Raw genomic sequence first — 18008 nt, forward strand, 5'->3', positions numbered from 1 at the left:
GAATATCTGAATCGATCCTGGGCCTCCTCTCGGTCGACCCGGCCTCGAACGAGTACCTGGCGCGGTGCGTCAACATCGCCACAAGGGAGACAAAGGCAGCCGGACGTGGTGCTGGCCACCCAACCACCTCGTGTGCCGTACCAACCTGCAATAGGTGCAGCTACTCGCTAACAGCGCTTGCCCCAACAGTCTGTTAATGACGCTGTCTTTCCGACGGACCTGTTCTTCACCTGAGGACGGCTGCTTGCGTTGTGGCCGAAACGTCGTGAGAATTGTATTTTATTATGTTAAATTTTTATTATTTTATTATTTCCCTTCTACGTGACTTTACCGAAAGAACCAAGAAGATGAATCCCTGCAGTCACTAAAGCTTTAAATCGAAATTTACAGTCTGTTAATGCTATACGGAGGGGGGGGGGTTATTTGTCTTTGTGTGTTGGAGTGGGATTGCAGTGGTGGTCCAGAGGTCTGTGTCCCGCACGAGAGAAAAGCTATTCGGATCTTTAAGTACAATTTTGGAAATATTTTTTGTTATTAATTAAGTCACGTAGTAATTTAACGTATCTTCATGCTGATGTAGTCTGGTCATTATCAGCACTGTGTGGGGAATACCAGCGCGTGGTGCTGAATATCTGTGTTTATTGTTTGGTATGCCGGGTATTAGTGGTAGGAACGGCGATAAATCATGAGTGTGCATTTGAAATACACGAATGTCGTAGGAATTCTCCTTTACCCCATAAATAAGGCAAAAACAGACTCCTGCATAATTGAAGCAGATTTATGTTAATGTTTTTACTATAATGCAAAACTTCAAGAGAGATTGCATTGCTTTTATTCACTTAAAAAAAAAACCCATCACGGAAAATATATCTAATAGGAGGTAGTAATACTTTCTCATTCTTGATGACAAAACGTGCACTGCCTCTTCGCTGTTAACGCCGATAAGAGTCCACACGTAGCCCTGTTGCTCTTTTGAATTCCACGAACACCATATGATTGTGGTGCCTCGCAATTAGTTTAAGTGGCTTTGTTGCGCAATCACCGTTGCATTATTGCCATCATCGTCATCTTTGTCGCTGTTACGAAAACCCGTTTCATCATTTGTCTTCGTCCGGTACAGCGGTCACAATGTTATCCTGAACTTTTGCCGGCGGTACGGACTGTTGAAGCGAACGTTGCTTTTACGGAAGGGTTCAAAACCTCGATTTTGTTGGACCCAACGGTTGTGGCTCTTGGTTCTTTTTGAATAATAATAAAAAATAATTGGTAGTCGCTAAGGGTGGGGGGGGGTGGGGGGGGGCTGAACCCGTGAGACCCGTGCGGTGGTGGAAATGTGAGCGATACAGCCCGAGGGCTTTGCGGTGAAGCTGGCAGCAGGGAAGTAACTGGCTGGAGAAGTGCACGCGCGTGTACGTGCGCGTGGTTGTGGCTACGCATCTCCTCTGCCTGTCGTCTCAGTCAGTCAACCCGTAGGTGGCACAGGGGTCTGTTCCGGGGCTTCCTGCCGGCAAGCGAGCCTTCGACACTTTCACGTGGCCTCGAGGTGCACCTAGCCTGGCGCACGCTCCTTGGTAACGTCATCGCCGCTTCGTGGCGAATGGCGGCGGCGGTTGTTGTTGTTGTGCCTGCATACGGCCGCAGACGCGCATGCGCGCAAGGAGAATTCCCAGACACACACGTGGCAACTCGCACAGTCAGACGACCACGCGCACGCAGACCGCCAGCGTAATCACGCTCGCGGTAACACACGCGCACACACACAGCCCGCTTTTGGCCCAGGGAAACCGTGGAGGCAAATACCGTTAGCGAGCAGCGAGCAGAGCATGTATGCATGTATGTTGAACTTCTTTCGCCCCGTATGTAGCCAGCCGTGCTAATTGGAGATGCGGGGAGACCAAGGCGGTCGGGTTGTGGCTTTTCCGGCCACACCTCCCACTCGTGTGCCGTGCCGGCCTTCATGGCTGCTCGCTCACGGGACTATGTCCCAGCATTCCGTGTGAAGGCCGGCGGACAATCCCGGTGTGTTCGGGAGCAGCGGCGCTACGAACCCGGCGACTCGAGTTCAATTCCTGGCCACACGGCGAACGTGGTTGGCGAGCGATATCTCTCAACTGGGCCCCTCCTCTCTCTCTCTCTCTGTCCCCCTTCCCTGACCTGCGTGGGGGAAGTATGGTCGAACGACCGCCGTCACTGGACACGCTATTGGAAGGCCTTCAGCAATGGATTGAAAAACGGCTGTAAGATGTCAACACGGTGAGCCATAGATGGCACCGTGTACCATACCAAGCGCTAATGCTTTGTCTCAATTCATCTTAGGGAAGGGTTAGACTAAGTTCAGAATTAATTTATCTTCGGGTGAGAGTTACCAGAAATGTGACGCAGGTCACTGCGATCATAATGCAGTGTCCGAACCACCACTGTTGAGCGCACAAACACCACACTGTCCTGCGTGCATGCACACAAGCGCACACAATGCATTCACACACAATACACACCCCTAACCCTCTCCACACCGCCTTCCTGTCTTTAGCATCCATCATTTATTACTGACAGCTCCCGTGTGTGTTATTCCTTTGTGTGCGTCTCTCTTTAGTTGATCTCTCTCTCCCTCTCCCCAGCCTATCGCGTCTCGCCTTCTCTCCATACGCATTTCTCTCGGTTCTCTTTCACCCTTCCTCCCAAATCCTCTTGGCAAGTTTTTACTACCAGCGGTCCGAACACTTGTGGCCCACGTGTTTTGCGTCGGGCGGGCGGGCGGTCTTGAGCGAAGCTTCTTCCAAAACGCCGCTTCGGGTTGTGCAGCGCGCGAGCGAGGAGTCATGTGGACGAAATATAACCGAGCGCTCGTCTGGCACAACGTATACGACCTGGGCGTGCGTGTGTGTTTTGGGGATCTGAGGCTGTACGTACGTACGGTGAAAGTCTTTCGCACCGTACGTAACCAACCGTGCTAATCGGAGGTGTCCTCGGGGGGGGGGGGGGGGGGAAGAACAAGAAACTAAACACAACGATCAGCTCTCAAGAGAAAGAGTTTCCAATCTAGATGATGTAAAAGTGCGACGTAGCTCCACAGTGGCCTGCGAACGTCGGAAGGAAGAGCATTCTAGACGGCCGCGGAAGCGCATCTGAAAGTGCGTGAAACGTGTTTGAGTGCACGCTGCTTCGTGAGGTGGCGGGGAGGGGCGGTGGTCCTTCCTTGGCTGACCTTCTTAGGTATTTGTATGACCTGGTCACTGCATCTCATGGCATTTATCATTTGCATAATAGAGTTTTTTTTGGGTTAGATCGCGTAAATATAAATGTGTCGTTAAACCCGCCACCACCCGACACGGCCGATTGTTAAGGTTTGTCACCTGAACATCGCATGCCAAATCGTTACTGGTACAGCACACCGGTGTACTGGCGACTAAACCCACAGCATTTACATTTTGCTTAACTAGTAACGATGGCACGTCGTGATTTAATTGAGTTATTTTCATTTTATTATTTTTATTTTCACCTACGTGACTTTACCGAAAGAACCAAAGAGTATGGATCCTTGCAGTCACGAAAACTTCAAATCTAGAATGCACGATGCCACTCGCACAGACCCAGTCGTGCCGTCTGTGCCTGCCAAGGCCACTCTTGTCCACATAGGGGGGCCCTCCTTGGGGGGGAGGGGGGGGCCGCAGGAGTCCACGGCGCGTTCTTCATGGTGGGGTGGGGGCCACGCGTGTTTAATGCAGCGGGGCTTGTAGGTCCAGGTTGGTGGATCACGCTAGGATGGAGGTTCTCCAATTCACAAAGTTGTCGTGAGAGTCCCCCGGGGTGGTGTGTTTGCGTGCGATGGGAGACACCGACCATCTGACAAATCGGATGCCTGTGAAAGGAAAGTTACAGCGGGCAGGTTTCTGAGCCGTCTCTGTGGAATCCCAGTGGTTCTTCGTTCAATAGGATGGCTTCTACTGCACGCAACGTGGCTTGTTTTTCACAGGTCAATCAAAATTACTCCCGAAATTGGCCCAACATCGCAACCGTACCCTCGTGGAAAATAATTTGTGAGCCTCATTGAGGACTTCCTAGGCACGCTGTACGATCATCGTCATCATGCCGAGCATTGCGAAGCGACCGTATGGTGGAGTGTGCCTGGTTGAGCGAGCCAGTGAGTGAGTGGGGAGTGTCTTTGGTATTCAGTTATATTGTGATAAAAAAAAAAACTGCGCGTTATAGGAAGGAGTCTTATCTTGTTTGGCTGATGGGTTCCTTGTTCCCTCCCCCCCCCCCCCCCCCGTTCATTTGCATTGCATTGATTTAATTAACCGAGGCAGCAAACGCGATCTTAATTACACGCATGCCAATTCTAGTGGCCTATTTTAAATTTGTGTGCATAACACAGAGGTATAATAACTGTAACACTGCGCTCTTCAGCAGTTGCTTAAGCTGCAGCTGCGGCGTGCCGATGAGTGCTAAGCGTGCGAATCTATTTGCACGTTGCCCCAAAGGTGTAATTATTTTTCAACAAGTGCGATTTTCCCTTGCGCTCGGGCCCTTTGATTTGCGTGAACACAGCACCCTGTTGGCGTTAACTGTTCTGCTCTCGTGCGTGGGTTTTGTTTATATCACTTGTCGCAGCAGCCGCCCCTGCCTCTTGAGTCATCCCCTGCGCCGTCTCCGCACTCAGAATCAGAATCGGAATATTTATTTGTACTGCAGGAGGAATCCGATGAGCCATAATGCTCTTTGTCACTGACGTCGAGTAGGGGCGGTTGAAGGGCGTTACAACAACAAACGGTACAAAAACACGATAGGAGTGCAAAGTACAAGCAAGGTAGACGGGGAGAGGCGACCCATCGCACGTTCATCAGTGGCCACCGAGCCGGTTAAACATCCGCACGTGTACACCTGTTAATTAGTTTTCTTTTCTTTGCACGATGCATCCTTTTATGACTTGTGGTTGGAACAGGTTCAGAGCGGGCCCCTTGAAGGGCGGCCTTGAATAATTGAGGCGGCCGCGGTGTTCCACTTGCAAACGAACGCCGACGGACGCGCCGCCGGTGCCTTTAATTAAGCCACTTGTCCCCTTCCGCATGCTGCACGGCGATGCGCGGTTTTCCGTAAAGTTTCGATTTAAAGCTTTCGTGACTGCAAGGATTCATATTCTTGGTTCTTTCGGTAAAGTCACGTAGAATGGAAATAATAAAATAATAAAAATAAAAACATTATATAATAAAATTCTCACGACGTTTCGGCCACAATGCAAGCAGCCGTCCTCGGGTGAAGAAACAGAGCTATCGGAAAGACAGCGTGTCCCAGCTCCTCCCTCGAGTTGAAAAGCGGCGTACATTCCGCATCGGTGGGGGCCCTCGCGACCTGCTTTAGTAATCTCTTGGGCGCCGCGCTGCCCACTGGCCTCTGGAGCTGGTGGCTGCGTGGCCGCTCGGCCCTCGTTGGATGCCCCCCTCCTCTTGGATGCCCTGCTCTTGCGTGCGTTGGCTGCGCTATGTTCGGGAGCTCGGTGCCAATGTCGAGGTCTGCTGCTGGTCACGACGAGAGGGCTTCAGAAAAGAGTTGGTGTCGTTTCCCTCCCTCCCTCCATTGCAGGAGAGCTGACTACGGTGGCTCACCGTACGGTCCTAAGCGCCAATGGAAAATTTGAGAAAAGCCGCAGTGCGATTGTGGATGCACCTCGAGTGCATAAACATCGAGGCGTGAACCTCGCAGCTCACCGATAACACGTGGAACAAGTTTTATTTGATGCACTTCATTGCTCTAACTTTCGCCGATTTCGTGGGCACGACAGTTATAATCGTGATCGAGAGGAGCTTAATCATCCGTGTTGACACATGCTGTTGAAGCCCGTTGTTAAAAGGCGTCGCGTTGCAGTGGCTACGTTGACAGGCACTGTGGCTGCCGTAGTGGTGGTGGTGGCGGCGCTGACAAAGGTGTCGTGAAAGGCTCTGATGTCGCTGACTTTATCCGTGTGTGTGTGTCTCTCTCTCCTTCCGTGTGTCGCTTTCACAGCTTGTGAAGAGAGGAGTGCCAGTGGCCCTTGGGCAGCCAGTGCCAATCAGTCCAGCCCAAGCTTCGACTCGTCCAGGGTAAGACTTCTCTTGTTGATGGTCAGTGGCGGCAGTGCGGTCGGCATTGGCCCAGGTGCATTTAACGAAATGGGTGCCCCGGCCCCCCCAGACCCCAACCCGCCCCCACCCTGTCTAATTTTCGTGGCCGCCACCAGGGCCTCTCCTCCGGCCCCCGGCGGTGCAGTTGCACCGCCCGCACACTCGCTAGCTACGCCGCTGTCCATGAGAGCGGCGGTGGACGATTCAAACGGTGGCCGCAGACTCGACGCACGTTGGGTTGCCTTCCTCTTCCAGGCACCCTAGGAAACTCATAATAATTATTAATGTATTCATAATTTTTATGAACGGTAGTTGGGACTCCCTCCCCCACCCCACACACCCTCAGGAGTGGAGGGGTGCGCGCCCGCCTCGTACCCACGCGATCGCCTCGTGCCACGCGACCCTCCGCCGTCACCTCCCGAGCGTGTTGTTGTTTTCTGGGACCGGAAGATTTGAGTGCTCTGCACCTTTTAGGAATTTTAGCGGCTTCCTGAAGTCCCCCGCGGCCAGGAGGACAGCCGCCGCAGGGTCCACTTTTACAACGCAGCGCTCGCGGGAGTCGCCTGTCACGGCTGCACCTCGCCCCGGTTTAGCGTCGTGGGCTTTAAGCGCGACGGCACCTGCACGGGAGGTTGCGAGGAACGAGTGCGGGAGGGGTCGGCTCTTGAGAATGCGAGCGGATCTCGTGCCTCCGCCAGCCGGGGCGCGTCTTGGGCAGTGTGCCCCAGAGGTCGCAAACGGGTTTTGATTCCTTACCCGTACCCATACCCGGCCGCACCAGGGTCGCAAACGGGTACCCGTACCCGTACCCGGCCGGGTACGGCTACCCGTTCCCTACCCGAAATGAGTGACAAACGGTTACTCACCAGTGACTCACAGCCTACCCATACCCGTACTCGGCCGCACCAGGGTCGCAAACGGCTACCGGGTAGGGTACGGGTATCGGGTACCCGGTTGCGACCTCTGGTGTGCCCGGTGCCCACCAGGAGCTGCGCGGGCCCCCTGGCGATAGCCAGGCCGTCAGCGCAGGGCAGGCTTGGGCCTCCCTCCTGTTGGGCCGCCAGCGCCGCTGTTGTGAGTCGGCGTACTCGACGCGAGGGGATTTTGCTTAAGACCTGGAGTAATTATCCCATCGATATAATTATCATTGTCAACCTCATCGGAAAACATTCTGAACGCATTGCCGTTTACATGAAGGGTGGTCCCTCCCACCCGCGCCATGTCGACACAAATGCCTGAGGACGCACCGAGTGTGTTTAAACGAAATGCTACTCGCAAACAAAAGCGTGGAGGGAGTGTCGGGGGGGGGGGGGGTGAAGGGGGGTGCCGGTCTCCACTTAATTCCGCCAAGATTTACACACGGCTGACGTGTTAAGTGGGGTTGCCGACCGTCAGTGTTTGACCAGGAGAGTGCGGGGATTGCCCGCTGCAGAAACAAAGCGACTGGGATGGGCACGGCGGCGTCTGGGTTGCGGGCCCCGGGCCAATGGCCATTGCCCAGATTTTTCGCCAAACAATGGGCACGCTGGCCGCGCGCTCCGCTCTCTCTCACCCGTGCCCACCCAGCCCTCTCAAGCCTTCCGCCTCATCACTTCAATAACTCACCCCCCCCCCCCACCCCCCCCTCTTTCTTAACTTGCTCCGGTGCTCTCGCACTCCTTCCAGCTTGTTGTGGGTTGTCCAGGCCTGACGGAGCCCAACAGTTCCAAACCTCTACGATTAAAGACTTCACAGAAATTTAAGACAGAAATTAATCCAAAAGTCAGATGTGGGCGGCCGCGTTGACCCCCTCCTCGTGGCGACCTCCGCGTCCTTAGCCACAGCCTCCCGGAGACGGCGATCGGGGGCCTCGCCTTGGCCATGTGCAGAACGCACACTCGCACGCAGGGGGCTGACGGTCCACTTGAGCGACAGTTTGGAGTTCCTTTAAATGTGTGGCGTTTATCTCCGGCTGACGACGGGTAATTGTTTCCGTCCCATGCCACCGGTGCAATCTTATTGTGGCGAGCCAGGGTTTCGGGCACCTCCTGGACGTCTACGGGAAGGGAGTTTTACAACATTCATCTGGTGATCCACCTACCCCCTCGCTGCCTCCACAGTGGTGGATCGGAATGAGATGAATTATCCATTGACATTGTACCGGTGGCCAAAAGTATGGAGTAGAGAAACGAGCTATTACCAAGGCACATCAACCTCACGTTAAATGTGTAATGAGCAGGATTTTTGTTAAGGGAGAGAGAGAGTGTGGAGACTTAGTGAGGCTGCTCTGGGTAAGTGAGTTGTTACGGTTATTCTCTGGGGTGCAGCAGTGATGTGTACACATCCTTCTGCAGCAGTGATGTGTACACATCCTTCTGCACCACGTGTGCATGCATGTGGAAGACCGACTGCAGGAGTTTCCTGCTTGCGGCCTTGGCTGTGGTTTTTTTTTTCCATCGCAGCAAAGGTGGCATGCAAGCAAGACTGCACGTTGCATATAAAAAAAACATCATACGGGTGTAAAGGGTGGTGGCGAGTTTAACGACACATTTATATTTCCGCGATGTAACTCAAAAAACCTCTTGTGGCTCATATTGGATGCGAAAGGCCTACGTGTTAAATGGGCGAAAAGGGTGTCTGACGTGAAACAGTGGCGAGGCCTGTTCATCCTCAACCGCCGATGTTTATATTGGATCTGATCCGAACCGTGCCGTACGGCGATCGGCAATCGTCAGCTTGATTGAATCGTTGCCGATGGCAATCTTGAGGTCGAGGGAGCAGCTTTAATTTGGCGTTACCAAAGATGACACCGCGTCACGTGGGGCGTCAATCTCTAACAACACGAAGCGGTGTATGGGAGCAAGTTGGAAGTAAAGTCACCAACTGGAGGTGAATGCTGGGTGTAACCCATTGGCAGGCGGTCTTCTTTCTTTCGTACGGCTGATGTAGATTGCAGAGCAACAACTCCAATTTCACATTGAGGCGGTCAAGCCAGATAACGGCGCCAGAAGCAGAGGAGTGTATCATCGCCGTGATGTCTCCTTGGTATTTGTGGATCGGGCATTGCGCCGATGTTTGTATTTACGGTCTGTTCCTTCGCGATGATAAACTATAACAATGCAAATGTTAAACATCAAAAGATTAATGGTAATACTTCCTTTAACTTGGAACTCCTCCCTAAGAGTCTTATTTTTAGGACAGTTGTGCTTCGGGGATATTTGGCCTCCTCCTTCATCTTCGCTGGTGTTTTTGCAACGTGTGGCAAACGATATCTCAGAGACACGCTTACATACACCTTGGCACTCGGCATAGACAACTCTGCACACAACCTCCTTCCTGTACTGTGTGCTGTAGGCCAGGCCTCCTAAAACTGTGCATATCTACAAACTATACAGACTAGCTTAGTTTGTAGACACCGCCAGGATTAGTTTGTAGAATAAATGTAGATCATCTATAGAGCCCCATTGTTTCATTGATTTACGCTCGCTAACGAAGCAACGACACCAGGAGGCGACGCTGCTTTGTCTGGAAGATGCCCTCAAGGGACAGATGCATCATAGAACTGCGGAACTCGTCGAGTTCCCACTTGAGTATCGAGAAGTCCGACTCGACCGCCATCGTGTTGGCGAGCACCTCACTTGGCAGCAGGCAGGACGAGTCTCATGCGGGACTCGTGTCTCTGTGATCCACCTACCCCGACCGCCAAGTCACAAGCCGCCACTGCACAGGGGCAACATGGTGGACGCAAACATGTCAATTTGAAAGCTAAATTTGTCTAAACGTTAAATGTTTCACCGGTAATTTAACCGCATTGCTGGATGGCGGTCTACTGCAATCGCAGACGCTGCACCCCCACGACCCGCTGAAGGCACCTATAGGGGGTCGCGTTTTTTTTTACCATATTTCACCAGCGCTTAGTGCAGTTCGGTGAAGGTGGGGAGCGTAGAAGAACAATACAACGGTGCCCGACCGTCCACGCGCCGTCCTGGCTTGCGGCCAGAGCAGCCTCCGATCGGACGAGGATGGGGGCGGGGCGGGGGGGAGCGGCGGTTTCGGGCGATTTGTTCTGAGTAAGATTGAGCGCGAGATCACATCAACGACGACACCGGTGCCGTGAGAGACCATGCCGCGCCGTCGCACGCCGCCGCACTCGTCGCCCGTACCTGGCCACCGTGGCCGCCCTTCAGCCCCCCGCCGCCACCTCCACCGCGACCCTCCCACCAAACACACTCTCCCTGCTCGTCCTCTGACACCCGCCCCAACAGATCTACACGCATTCCGCACCCCCCCCCCCCCCTCTCCCGCACCCCAATAAACCCCCATATCGTGCTCACGTGAGCACGCAGCCCTCGCCCCATTAGGCATGCGCGGGCGCTTGCGCGTCGCAAGCGATTAAGCCGCGCGATGGGAGCAGATGTGCCGCCACATTAATTGAGCGTTTGCCGCGCTGCATCGTGGGAACACCCTGCCTGTGCCTGTTCCCACTGTGCCCAAGGCGGGTAACGCGAGGGTGGGGGGCCTTGGAGGTGGGGGGGGGGGTTTGAGGGCCAGGTCTTGAGGGCGCACGTGAGCTGTGGGCTCTGCTGGAGTGGGGCGTTGGAGGCTGGCGGCGGGGGGGGGTAGAGATGGCAGCAGGGATTAGAGAGAGAGAGAATGGGACTTGTGGTGGACTGTGCTGCTAGAGAGGAGACGACGCTGAGGCCCCATCGCGAGCGGGGAGCGCGCGTTCTTTCACGAACGGTGGAACGCGCCCTTGGCTGCTCTGTGCCCAGCGTCACGGCCGTTTGCTCGGTGTTTCCGACTCGTTCTTCTTCGCGCGATTTCTTCCTCACTTGGTTCCACATTTCGTGTGGTGCGCGGTTGGGTTGTGTAGACTAAATATATAATGTAGACTATTTTTATTTTACCAGGTAGGGCCCACTAAGCTCGATCTTTTTCAGAAACGACCTGGCCACAAACGAGAGCTCATTGCGTGGAAATGTACAGCAGCCAAATACGTGGAGGGAAAAACCAGGGGACCCGGAAAAAATCCACACGATCACAGGGAGAATATGCAAACTGCAAATATACTGTAGGTGTCAGGGTCGGAATCAAACCCATGACCTCCTGTGTACCAGGCGAGGCAGCCGACACCTCGCCACTGTGTGCGTGGTTGGGATGGGTTGTGTGCGTGGTTGTGCCTGTGCCTCCGAGTGCTGCTTGTTAAGCAGGTGGTGTTGCTCGCTAACAGCACTTGCCCCAACAGTTCGTTAATAAGTCTATTTGGGGGATCTTTGTCTTTCTTTGGCAGCGGGGTAGGGGGGCGGCACAATTAGTGCTTCATGGCAGCAGGATTGCTCTCACATTGCGTCGGCGTTTTCTTGCTGCTTCTCGCTCCTGTGATACGCTAACGGTAATCCGCTGCTTGCCCAATGAACCTTTGAGACATCTTAGGAGGGCGTAAGCTGTTTGTCCAGTTGCCGAGTGTGATTTTACATGCGGGAGGAACTAAGAGTGCCCGGAGAAAGCCCGCGCGCGTGTGAAGGGGATACTCGTCAGACAAGCGGATTCGCACACGCAGGTCGGAAACCTCCCTTGCTGTCATTGCCCCCTTACAGGCAACCCGATTGCCTTGAGGGCTGTTTGCCTTTTGGCTGGCTCCATCTCCGCGTGAGCCGCCAACCTCGCCTCGAGCGAGCGCCATCTACCTAGCGACCGGAGGGTGTTTCGCGACGATGGTCGCCCCCCCTCCCTCCTCCTCCCTCCCCCACCCCGGTTGGCCGTGGGGCTCCGAGGCCCAAAACAGGCGCCGCTGGCTTCGCCCACGCAATTATCCAAACGCGGATTTAGATCACCGCGTCCGCGCCAGGCGCCGTTGTAGCCACCGCCCGCGCCCGCGGGGGAAAAAAAACCCACAACGTTTCAAATGCATTCACAAAGCCTCGTAAAGAGCCGATGCCGTCCCGATAACGCGGCCTTAAGTCGCTCGTAGGCGTAGGGGGTGCTGCTGTCGTTTCGGCCAATCACAAGCGAGGCGTTTTAAGTGCCCCTCGGTGCCGTGGATGGATGTGTTTTTCTCTTTTACAGCCTTTGCCATTCCACTGCCGGATACGAGCCTCTGCCGCCCCTCCCCTCCCCCCATGGCTCCCTGTCAGTCATCGGGGGGGTTGTCTAACCATATTTCACCACTCTGGTCAGTGCAGATTGGTGAACGCGGCAGGTGGAAGTGGGGGGGGGGGGATAAGAACCGGTTGAGATGTTGCGCCGCACTGATAGGGGGACTGCAGTAGAGGGTTTTTCCGAAACGCATTCTTGTTGTCGTTGTCGTCATCAGACGCCAAACCGCAAGCCTCAAAGTGCCGTCCTTTATCTGCCTCACAGTTTGACGACTTGGGCTCTCTGTCATTTGCTGCGCGCGCCCGCAAGGTGTTCCGCCGTTTTCACCCCCCCCCTCCTTCCCCCAGTAACATTCGCCCCGTTGTGACCAACGTGATCCCAGAGAGCCATCCACGTGTCGTCGATACGGCTCCGGCCTCGGGCACCGACTCCCGCTGGCGGGGGAACTTGTGCAAAACTGTCGTTGTTTAGAACGTTCTGGTTTTTTTTACGTGCCCCAGACGTAGATCAAATTGCAGTCTCACATTCATAATAGACGGTTTTTAAGGCTTGCTTTTATTTAAGACTCAAACGGGAGGAGGATTTTTCCACAATCCCGGCTGTCGCCCGACGAGGCTGGTCGTAATCACCGGCGGAACTTCTTGCCCGAATTGTAAGTGTTGTGGGTTTCCTCTCCAACACACAAGCGGTGTGCTGAACCCGTAACGAATTGGCACGTTTTGTTCACGTGAAAAACATTACCAATCGGCCGTGTCGGGTGGTGGCGGGTCTAACGACACATTTATATTTAGCGCGATCTAACCCCCCATAAACCCCCATCTGCTATGGATAATATTTGGTCGCAAACGCCTACTACTACTCCGTGTTCAACAATCTCGTATTCGTTTCTTCCCTTCGTGAAAGTCTCGAGAATCGCTGATCCCCAAAGGCGCCGCGCGCTGCGTGATGTAAACACAACGCGATGTGGTTTGTGTGTTCTCCGACAGGGAAAACAAATTGTGTCTTGCTGCTCAAATGGACATGGGGCCTGTGCTCTTCTCCGCCGTCTGTTCTCCGAGCCAGTGGCGGTAATTCCACGTTCTTGTGGCAAGGCCCTCGGCCTCCTTCGTAGAATGACCGCCGTTTGATTGGCCGTCAAGCGGTAGCGACGTTTTCGTTCGTAGGAGGCCCGCCGGTGGCCCGAGTCAACCCCCGGCCGGGGTTTTATCTTGCCGGTTGTGAACCGAGTGCTCTAACCACGCAGCGGCACGCAACACCGCCCGGCTAGGGGTTCACGGCGTCGTCCTATCGATCCTACATTCTTACATAAGATCATCGCATTGTTACATCTGCTCTCTTTCTAATTACTATGCCTTTCCATTGATTGGCTTCCCTAGCAATTGCCTCTGTCCTGTCTGCAAAGGCACGCTGTGTGTTTTGCACGCTCGTCATTACTGTACCCGTTTTGCGCGTCTAAATTACAGACGTGCCGCGCCTCCGCTTCCTCCCTTGATTGTCGCTTTTTCACGGAGAGCGCTGCTTTTGTTCCGGACGAATGCGTTTTGGGGTTGTCTCTCCGCGAGAGTTGGGTGTTCGCTGAATCGATGAAAGCGACGGTGGCGAAGGCGAGGACGGTGATGCCCAACGCGACGGGTTCATGGTTCCGTCGACGGAGGAGAGGGGCACGGCGGCAGACAGGCGCGCGGTTGCGTAATTTCATACTGACGGCACTTCCGTCGGGGGGAAAGGAGTAATGGTGGCGCACCAGCGGGAACGTCTGCCGCGGAGATGGAGCAATGGAATCAGCTCTTGTGCGGCTGCTAGGTAGCTCGATCGTGCAAGATGGCAACGGCTTGGGGGGAAGCATTGTATGTTGTATGAATGTGTGTCGAACTTCTTTCGCACCGTACGTAGCCAACCTTGCTTATCGGAGGTGCGTGGAAAGGACAACAAACCAAACTCAAAAAATCAGTTCTGAATGCAATTGCTTCATGAGTTTTCATCCAGCAGTGTATGATTGATCATGGCTGATGAGGGCACTGAGGGGGGGTCAATGCGAAAACACAGCGGGTGGGGGGTGGCGGTGACGCGGCCGGGGGGAACGACCCCACAGAACCTCCCCAACAGTATCCCGCCAATCTTCTGCGGCCACGGGGTGGCGCTGCGCGGAACCCTCCCTGCTCGTGCCCTCGTGCGGCGCGCCGGCCCTCACGTCGGACTCCACACATTGCCTCCTGGGCCATTGAGCGATGTACTCGGAGCGTGTGTGCGGTCACTGTCACTGAAACTATAAAAACTAAAGTAAACTAGGTTTAATTGTATCTTGCTGTGAGGCACCAGTGTCACCACTGCGCCACATCTTCCATCCAATGGTGTCCATATGGTACGTTAGCAGCGCACTTCTCTATTACTTTATCGGCTCGTTCACGTATATTATACAAACTTATTAAGATTACACGCAAGACGAAAGGTGACTAGATGGCTGGGCGAGGCAATGCCCGTGTCGGGGGCACGGAGTCGTCGCTAACTGGGATCTAGTGCTTGAATCGTAGGGGTGAGTGCTCCCATTCTCTGGGACAGGAAGGTGGAGGTCTCCGTGCGAGTTGCCGTCTTCACAGTATTTGGCTGCCATGAATTCCCACGAGGACGATAAGCCACGTCGTTGAGCTATCATTTGTGGCCAGGTCGCTTCGGATAACGAAAGGTTTATACAGCTTCGGTGGGCCTTGCCTGGTAAAATAAAATAAAAATGTTCATAGTTTAGTTTAAAGATGTCATTGAAACAAGAATGAGATGACCGACTGTCGTATGGTTGTGCAACAAAAACCTCCGTTTTTTTTGGGCCTTTGTGGAGTGAATATAATAGTTTTCCATAATATAATTTTTTGGGGTTCGTTCGCGTAAATATGAATGTGTCGTTAAACCCGTCACCACCCGACACAGCCAATTAGCAAGGTTTGTCACGTAAACAAAACATGCCAATTCGTTACTAGTACAGCACACCGGTGTGTTGGAGAGTAAAACCACGACACCAGGTACTCATTTTTCGATTTAAAGCTTTCGTGACTGCAGGGATTCATCTTCTTGGTTTTCACCTGAGGACGGCTACTTGCGTTGTGGCCGAAACGTCGTAAGAATAATTTTATCGTTTTATTTTTATTATTTTATTATTTCCATTCTACGTGACTTTACCGAAAGAACCAAGAAGACCAGGTACTCAGTTGAGGTCGAGTCCGACCTAGAGGAAGCCCAGGACCGGTTTACATATTCATCACTGGTCTTGGCCGTGAGCGGGAATTGAACCGGGTCGCCAGAGTTTGTAGCGCAGCACGCTAAACGCTACACTACCGCAGCACGCTAACCGCTACACTACCACTCCCCACGCTCCACGCACGCACACACACGGGCTCTGGTTCACTGGACACCGTCCGTCACCCCCTCCGCCACCACCCCCCCCCCCCACCCCTTCCCGCCACCCTTCAAACCCCTCGTCCCCAGCCCTCGTGCACCTGATCCCGGGGCCCCGCTCAATTTAAGAGTAATCAGAATTAGTGCGGCTCCACCGATGCTCCGGATTAATCTGCGGCTCGGTGCGGTTCTGATTGCAGGTTCTTTCTCTCTCCCTCTTCTCCCCTCTCCCCCTCTCTGGCTCGCTCGCCGTGCGTGCCTGCCGGGCCCCGGTGGCCGTGTGCTGGGGCGGATCTCTGTCGATCGCCACGAATTAGCCGACCTTTAATTTGGCGCCGTGCCCGCCGGTGGGAGGGTCGCTTGCGCCGAAGGGCTTTACAATCTCGATTTTCATTTTGTCGTTTGCTCACGCAGGAAAGCCCTCGCTGTGAATTCCAACACGTTCGCAGGAGCGTCAGTGCCATCGGTGGCGTGGTCGATTTCTTCTGGAGCGTGTGTTTTGTGGGTTTTTTTTTCTCTGCTGCCTGTGGGAACAAGACATGGAAGTGGCCAGAGAAAGCCGACGCAGATAACGGCGACAAGTGTTCTCCAGCGGCATCGCTCGTCGAGTCCCCGCGACTTTCACAGCGTGGTCCCGCGGCTTCAGATGGTGCGGCTAATTCCTGAGTGTGCGTATCCTGCATTTAGGAGGAGACTGGTATCATAGGGTCGATGTAAATGTTCTGCTCAAATGAGCATTGAGACAGTTGCTTTTTTCCCTCCCGTTTACAGCCCTGAGCCAGACATGGGATTCTGCCGTTCTTTAGTTCGGGGCGAATCCATGGGACAACCACTGTTGACTTCTCCACAAAGTGGTACTTACTTTACCGACCCCAGAGGGACCTGTCCGCTTCAAACGAGCAGGTTCCTAACCTACCTGAGCAGACCACCCACACACACGAGGGGGATATGACAAAGAAGGTTGCACAGGTAGGTGAGTAGCCCACTCGCTTTACCGCTCTGCGTAGGCCCCTCGTTTGCCGCTGCTGGTGAGCGTCCCACGCACGCGGTCTCAGAGAGCGACCCGCGAGCTCGCCTCCCCGCTCCGTTGGGTCGCTTGTGGGCTCCGGCACAGGAGGCCGATAGACACCGCGACTCATCTCGGCCATCGTTCACTCCCCCTGATGAAGCCCCCCCCCCCCTTCAACCCTTCCCACCACCTCCCCCCCCCCCGCCATGCTGACACCTCAAGCTCCATGCCTGTGCATTGAACTCAATAATAAACATCATCGTCGTCATTGTCAGCCACGGTGAATCCACGGCTGGATCAAGGGCTCCCCAATCTGCCGCCACCTCGCACGAACCTGCGCTGTAACAATCACCTAGTTCCATCTCTTCGGTGGACGTCCTGTTGGATGCCTTCCTATTCATCGGCCGCCGCTCGGGTTGTCATATTCGAGCGTCGTCCCTTCTAGCCGTGACGTGCGCTGCCCCCCAAGGCCCCGCAGTTTATTTTCTTCACAGTTAGGATGATGTCATTCCACCATTTTTTGCTGCGCATCAATATTCAATCCCCTTGCTCGTTGAAGCAAAAAGTTTTGTTCGTTACACGCCCACGCATGCTGCGACTTGATAAATTATTTACGCTTTCCCAAATCGGTGTCCGTGCGTGCGTGCCCAAGGCACGTGCGGACACTGAAGAACACTATGAACCACGCTTGCCAACAGTTAAAGAGTCCCAGGGTTCAGCATTCCACGGAGAACTTGGACAAGCCTCGAGCGCTTGAGGTCAGGGCCAGGGAAGAAGATGCAGCCACTTGCCTCGACAAGCGGAGCACGAGGGAGCAGCCTCAGATTGTGACCGTGGCCACCGCCTAAGTCAGACGACGATCACCCCCCCTCCACGTACCACCGAACTTCCTGCCCCTGAGAGAGGTCCATTCCCAGGCGGCATCGTGACCACTCGCACCGCCTCGCCTCGAGCCCCCGTTGAATGGACCGCTAAACCCCGACATGAAACTACACCTGCTTGCCCAGCCGTACGGAGAAGAACAAGAAGAAGCACTTGAGCGATTGACAATGTGGACGCGTTAACGACGACGGGACGGCTGTTGGCCCGATATGTTACCTCTCCAGCCGCCGTGCGCCGCTTTGCCGTGCGGAGTTCTGGCGCGAAGCACGCGCGAGCGTATTTGCACGCGCGAGCGTATTTGCACGCGCGCCACGCACGACGCGGCGCCGGGGGGACCGGTCTTTGCGTCCGCGCCGTGCCGTTAGATTGCTAAGTGGCCGCGTGTGCTTCGAGCTTGGCGCGCTTCGGCTGCGAGATCTTGCGCGGGGTGGAGGGTTCAAATCGTGCGCACCATCTGCCGTAAAGTGGCCGTCAAAGACGCTGTGACAGGATTCGCACAGAGCAGACGCTTGCACGATGGCGGCTTGGTCGAGTGATTGACAAAACGGACCGCGGTG

At 54.5% G+C, this 18008-nt stretch overlaps 1 protein-coding gene across 8 annotated transcripts in view; it reads left to right on the plus strand.

Annotated features, from left to right (window-relative positions):
• LOC133355062 (transcription factor 12-like) overlaps positions 1 to 18008 on the plus strand; it is a 249467-nt gene that overhangs the window by 84385 nt on the left and 147074 nt on the right. For all 8 annotated transcript variants that reach the window (XM_061572335.1, XM_061572339.1, XM_061572332.1 and 5 more), the window contains exon 4: positions 6001 to 6077. In XM_061572335.1, the coding sequence (XP_061428319.1) occupies positions 6001 to 6077 (77 nt within the window). The remainder of the gene's footprint in view (positions 1 to 6000; positions 6078 to 18008) is intronic.

Source organism: Lethenteron reissneri, chromosome 50 (genome assembly GCF_015708825.2).
Source record: "Lethenteron reissneri isolate LAM-NWPU_2019-01 chromosome 50, ASM1570882v1, whole genome shotgun sequence".
NCBI classification, from domain to species: Eukaryota; Metazoa; Chordata; class Hyperoartia; order Petromyzontiformes; family Petromyzontidae; genus Lethenteron; species Lethenteron reissneri.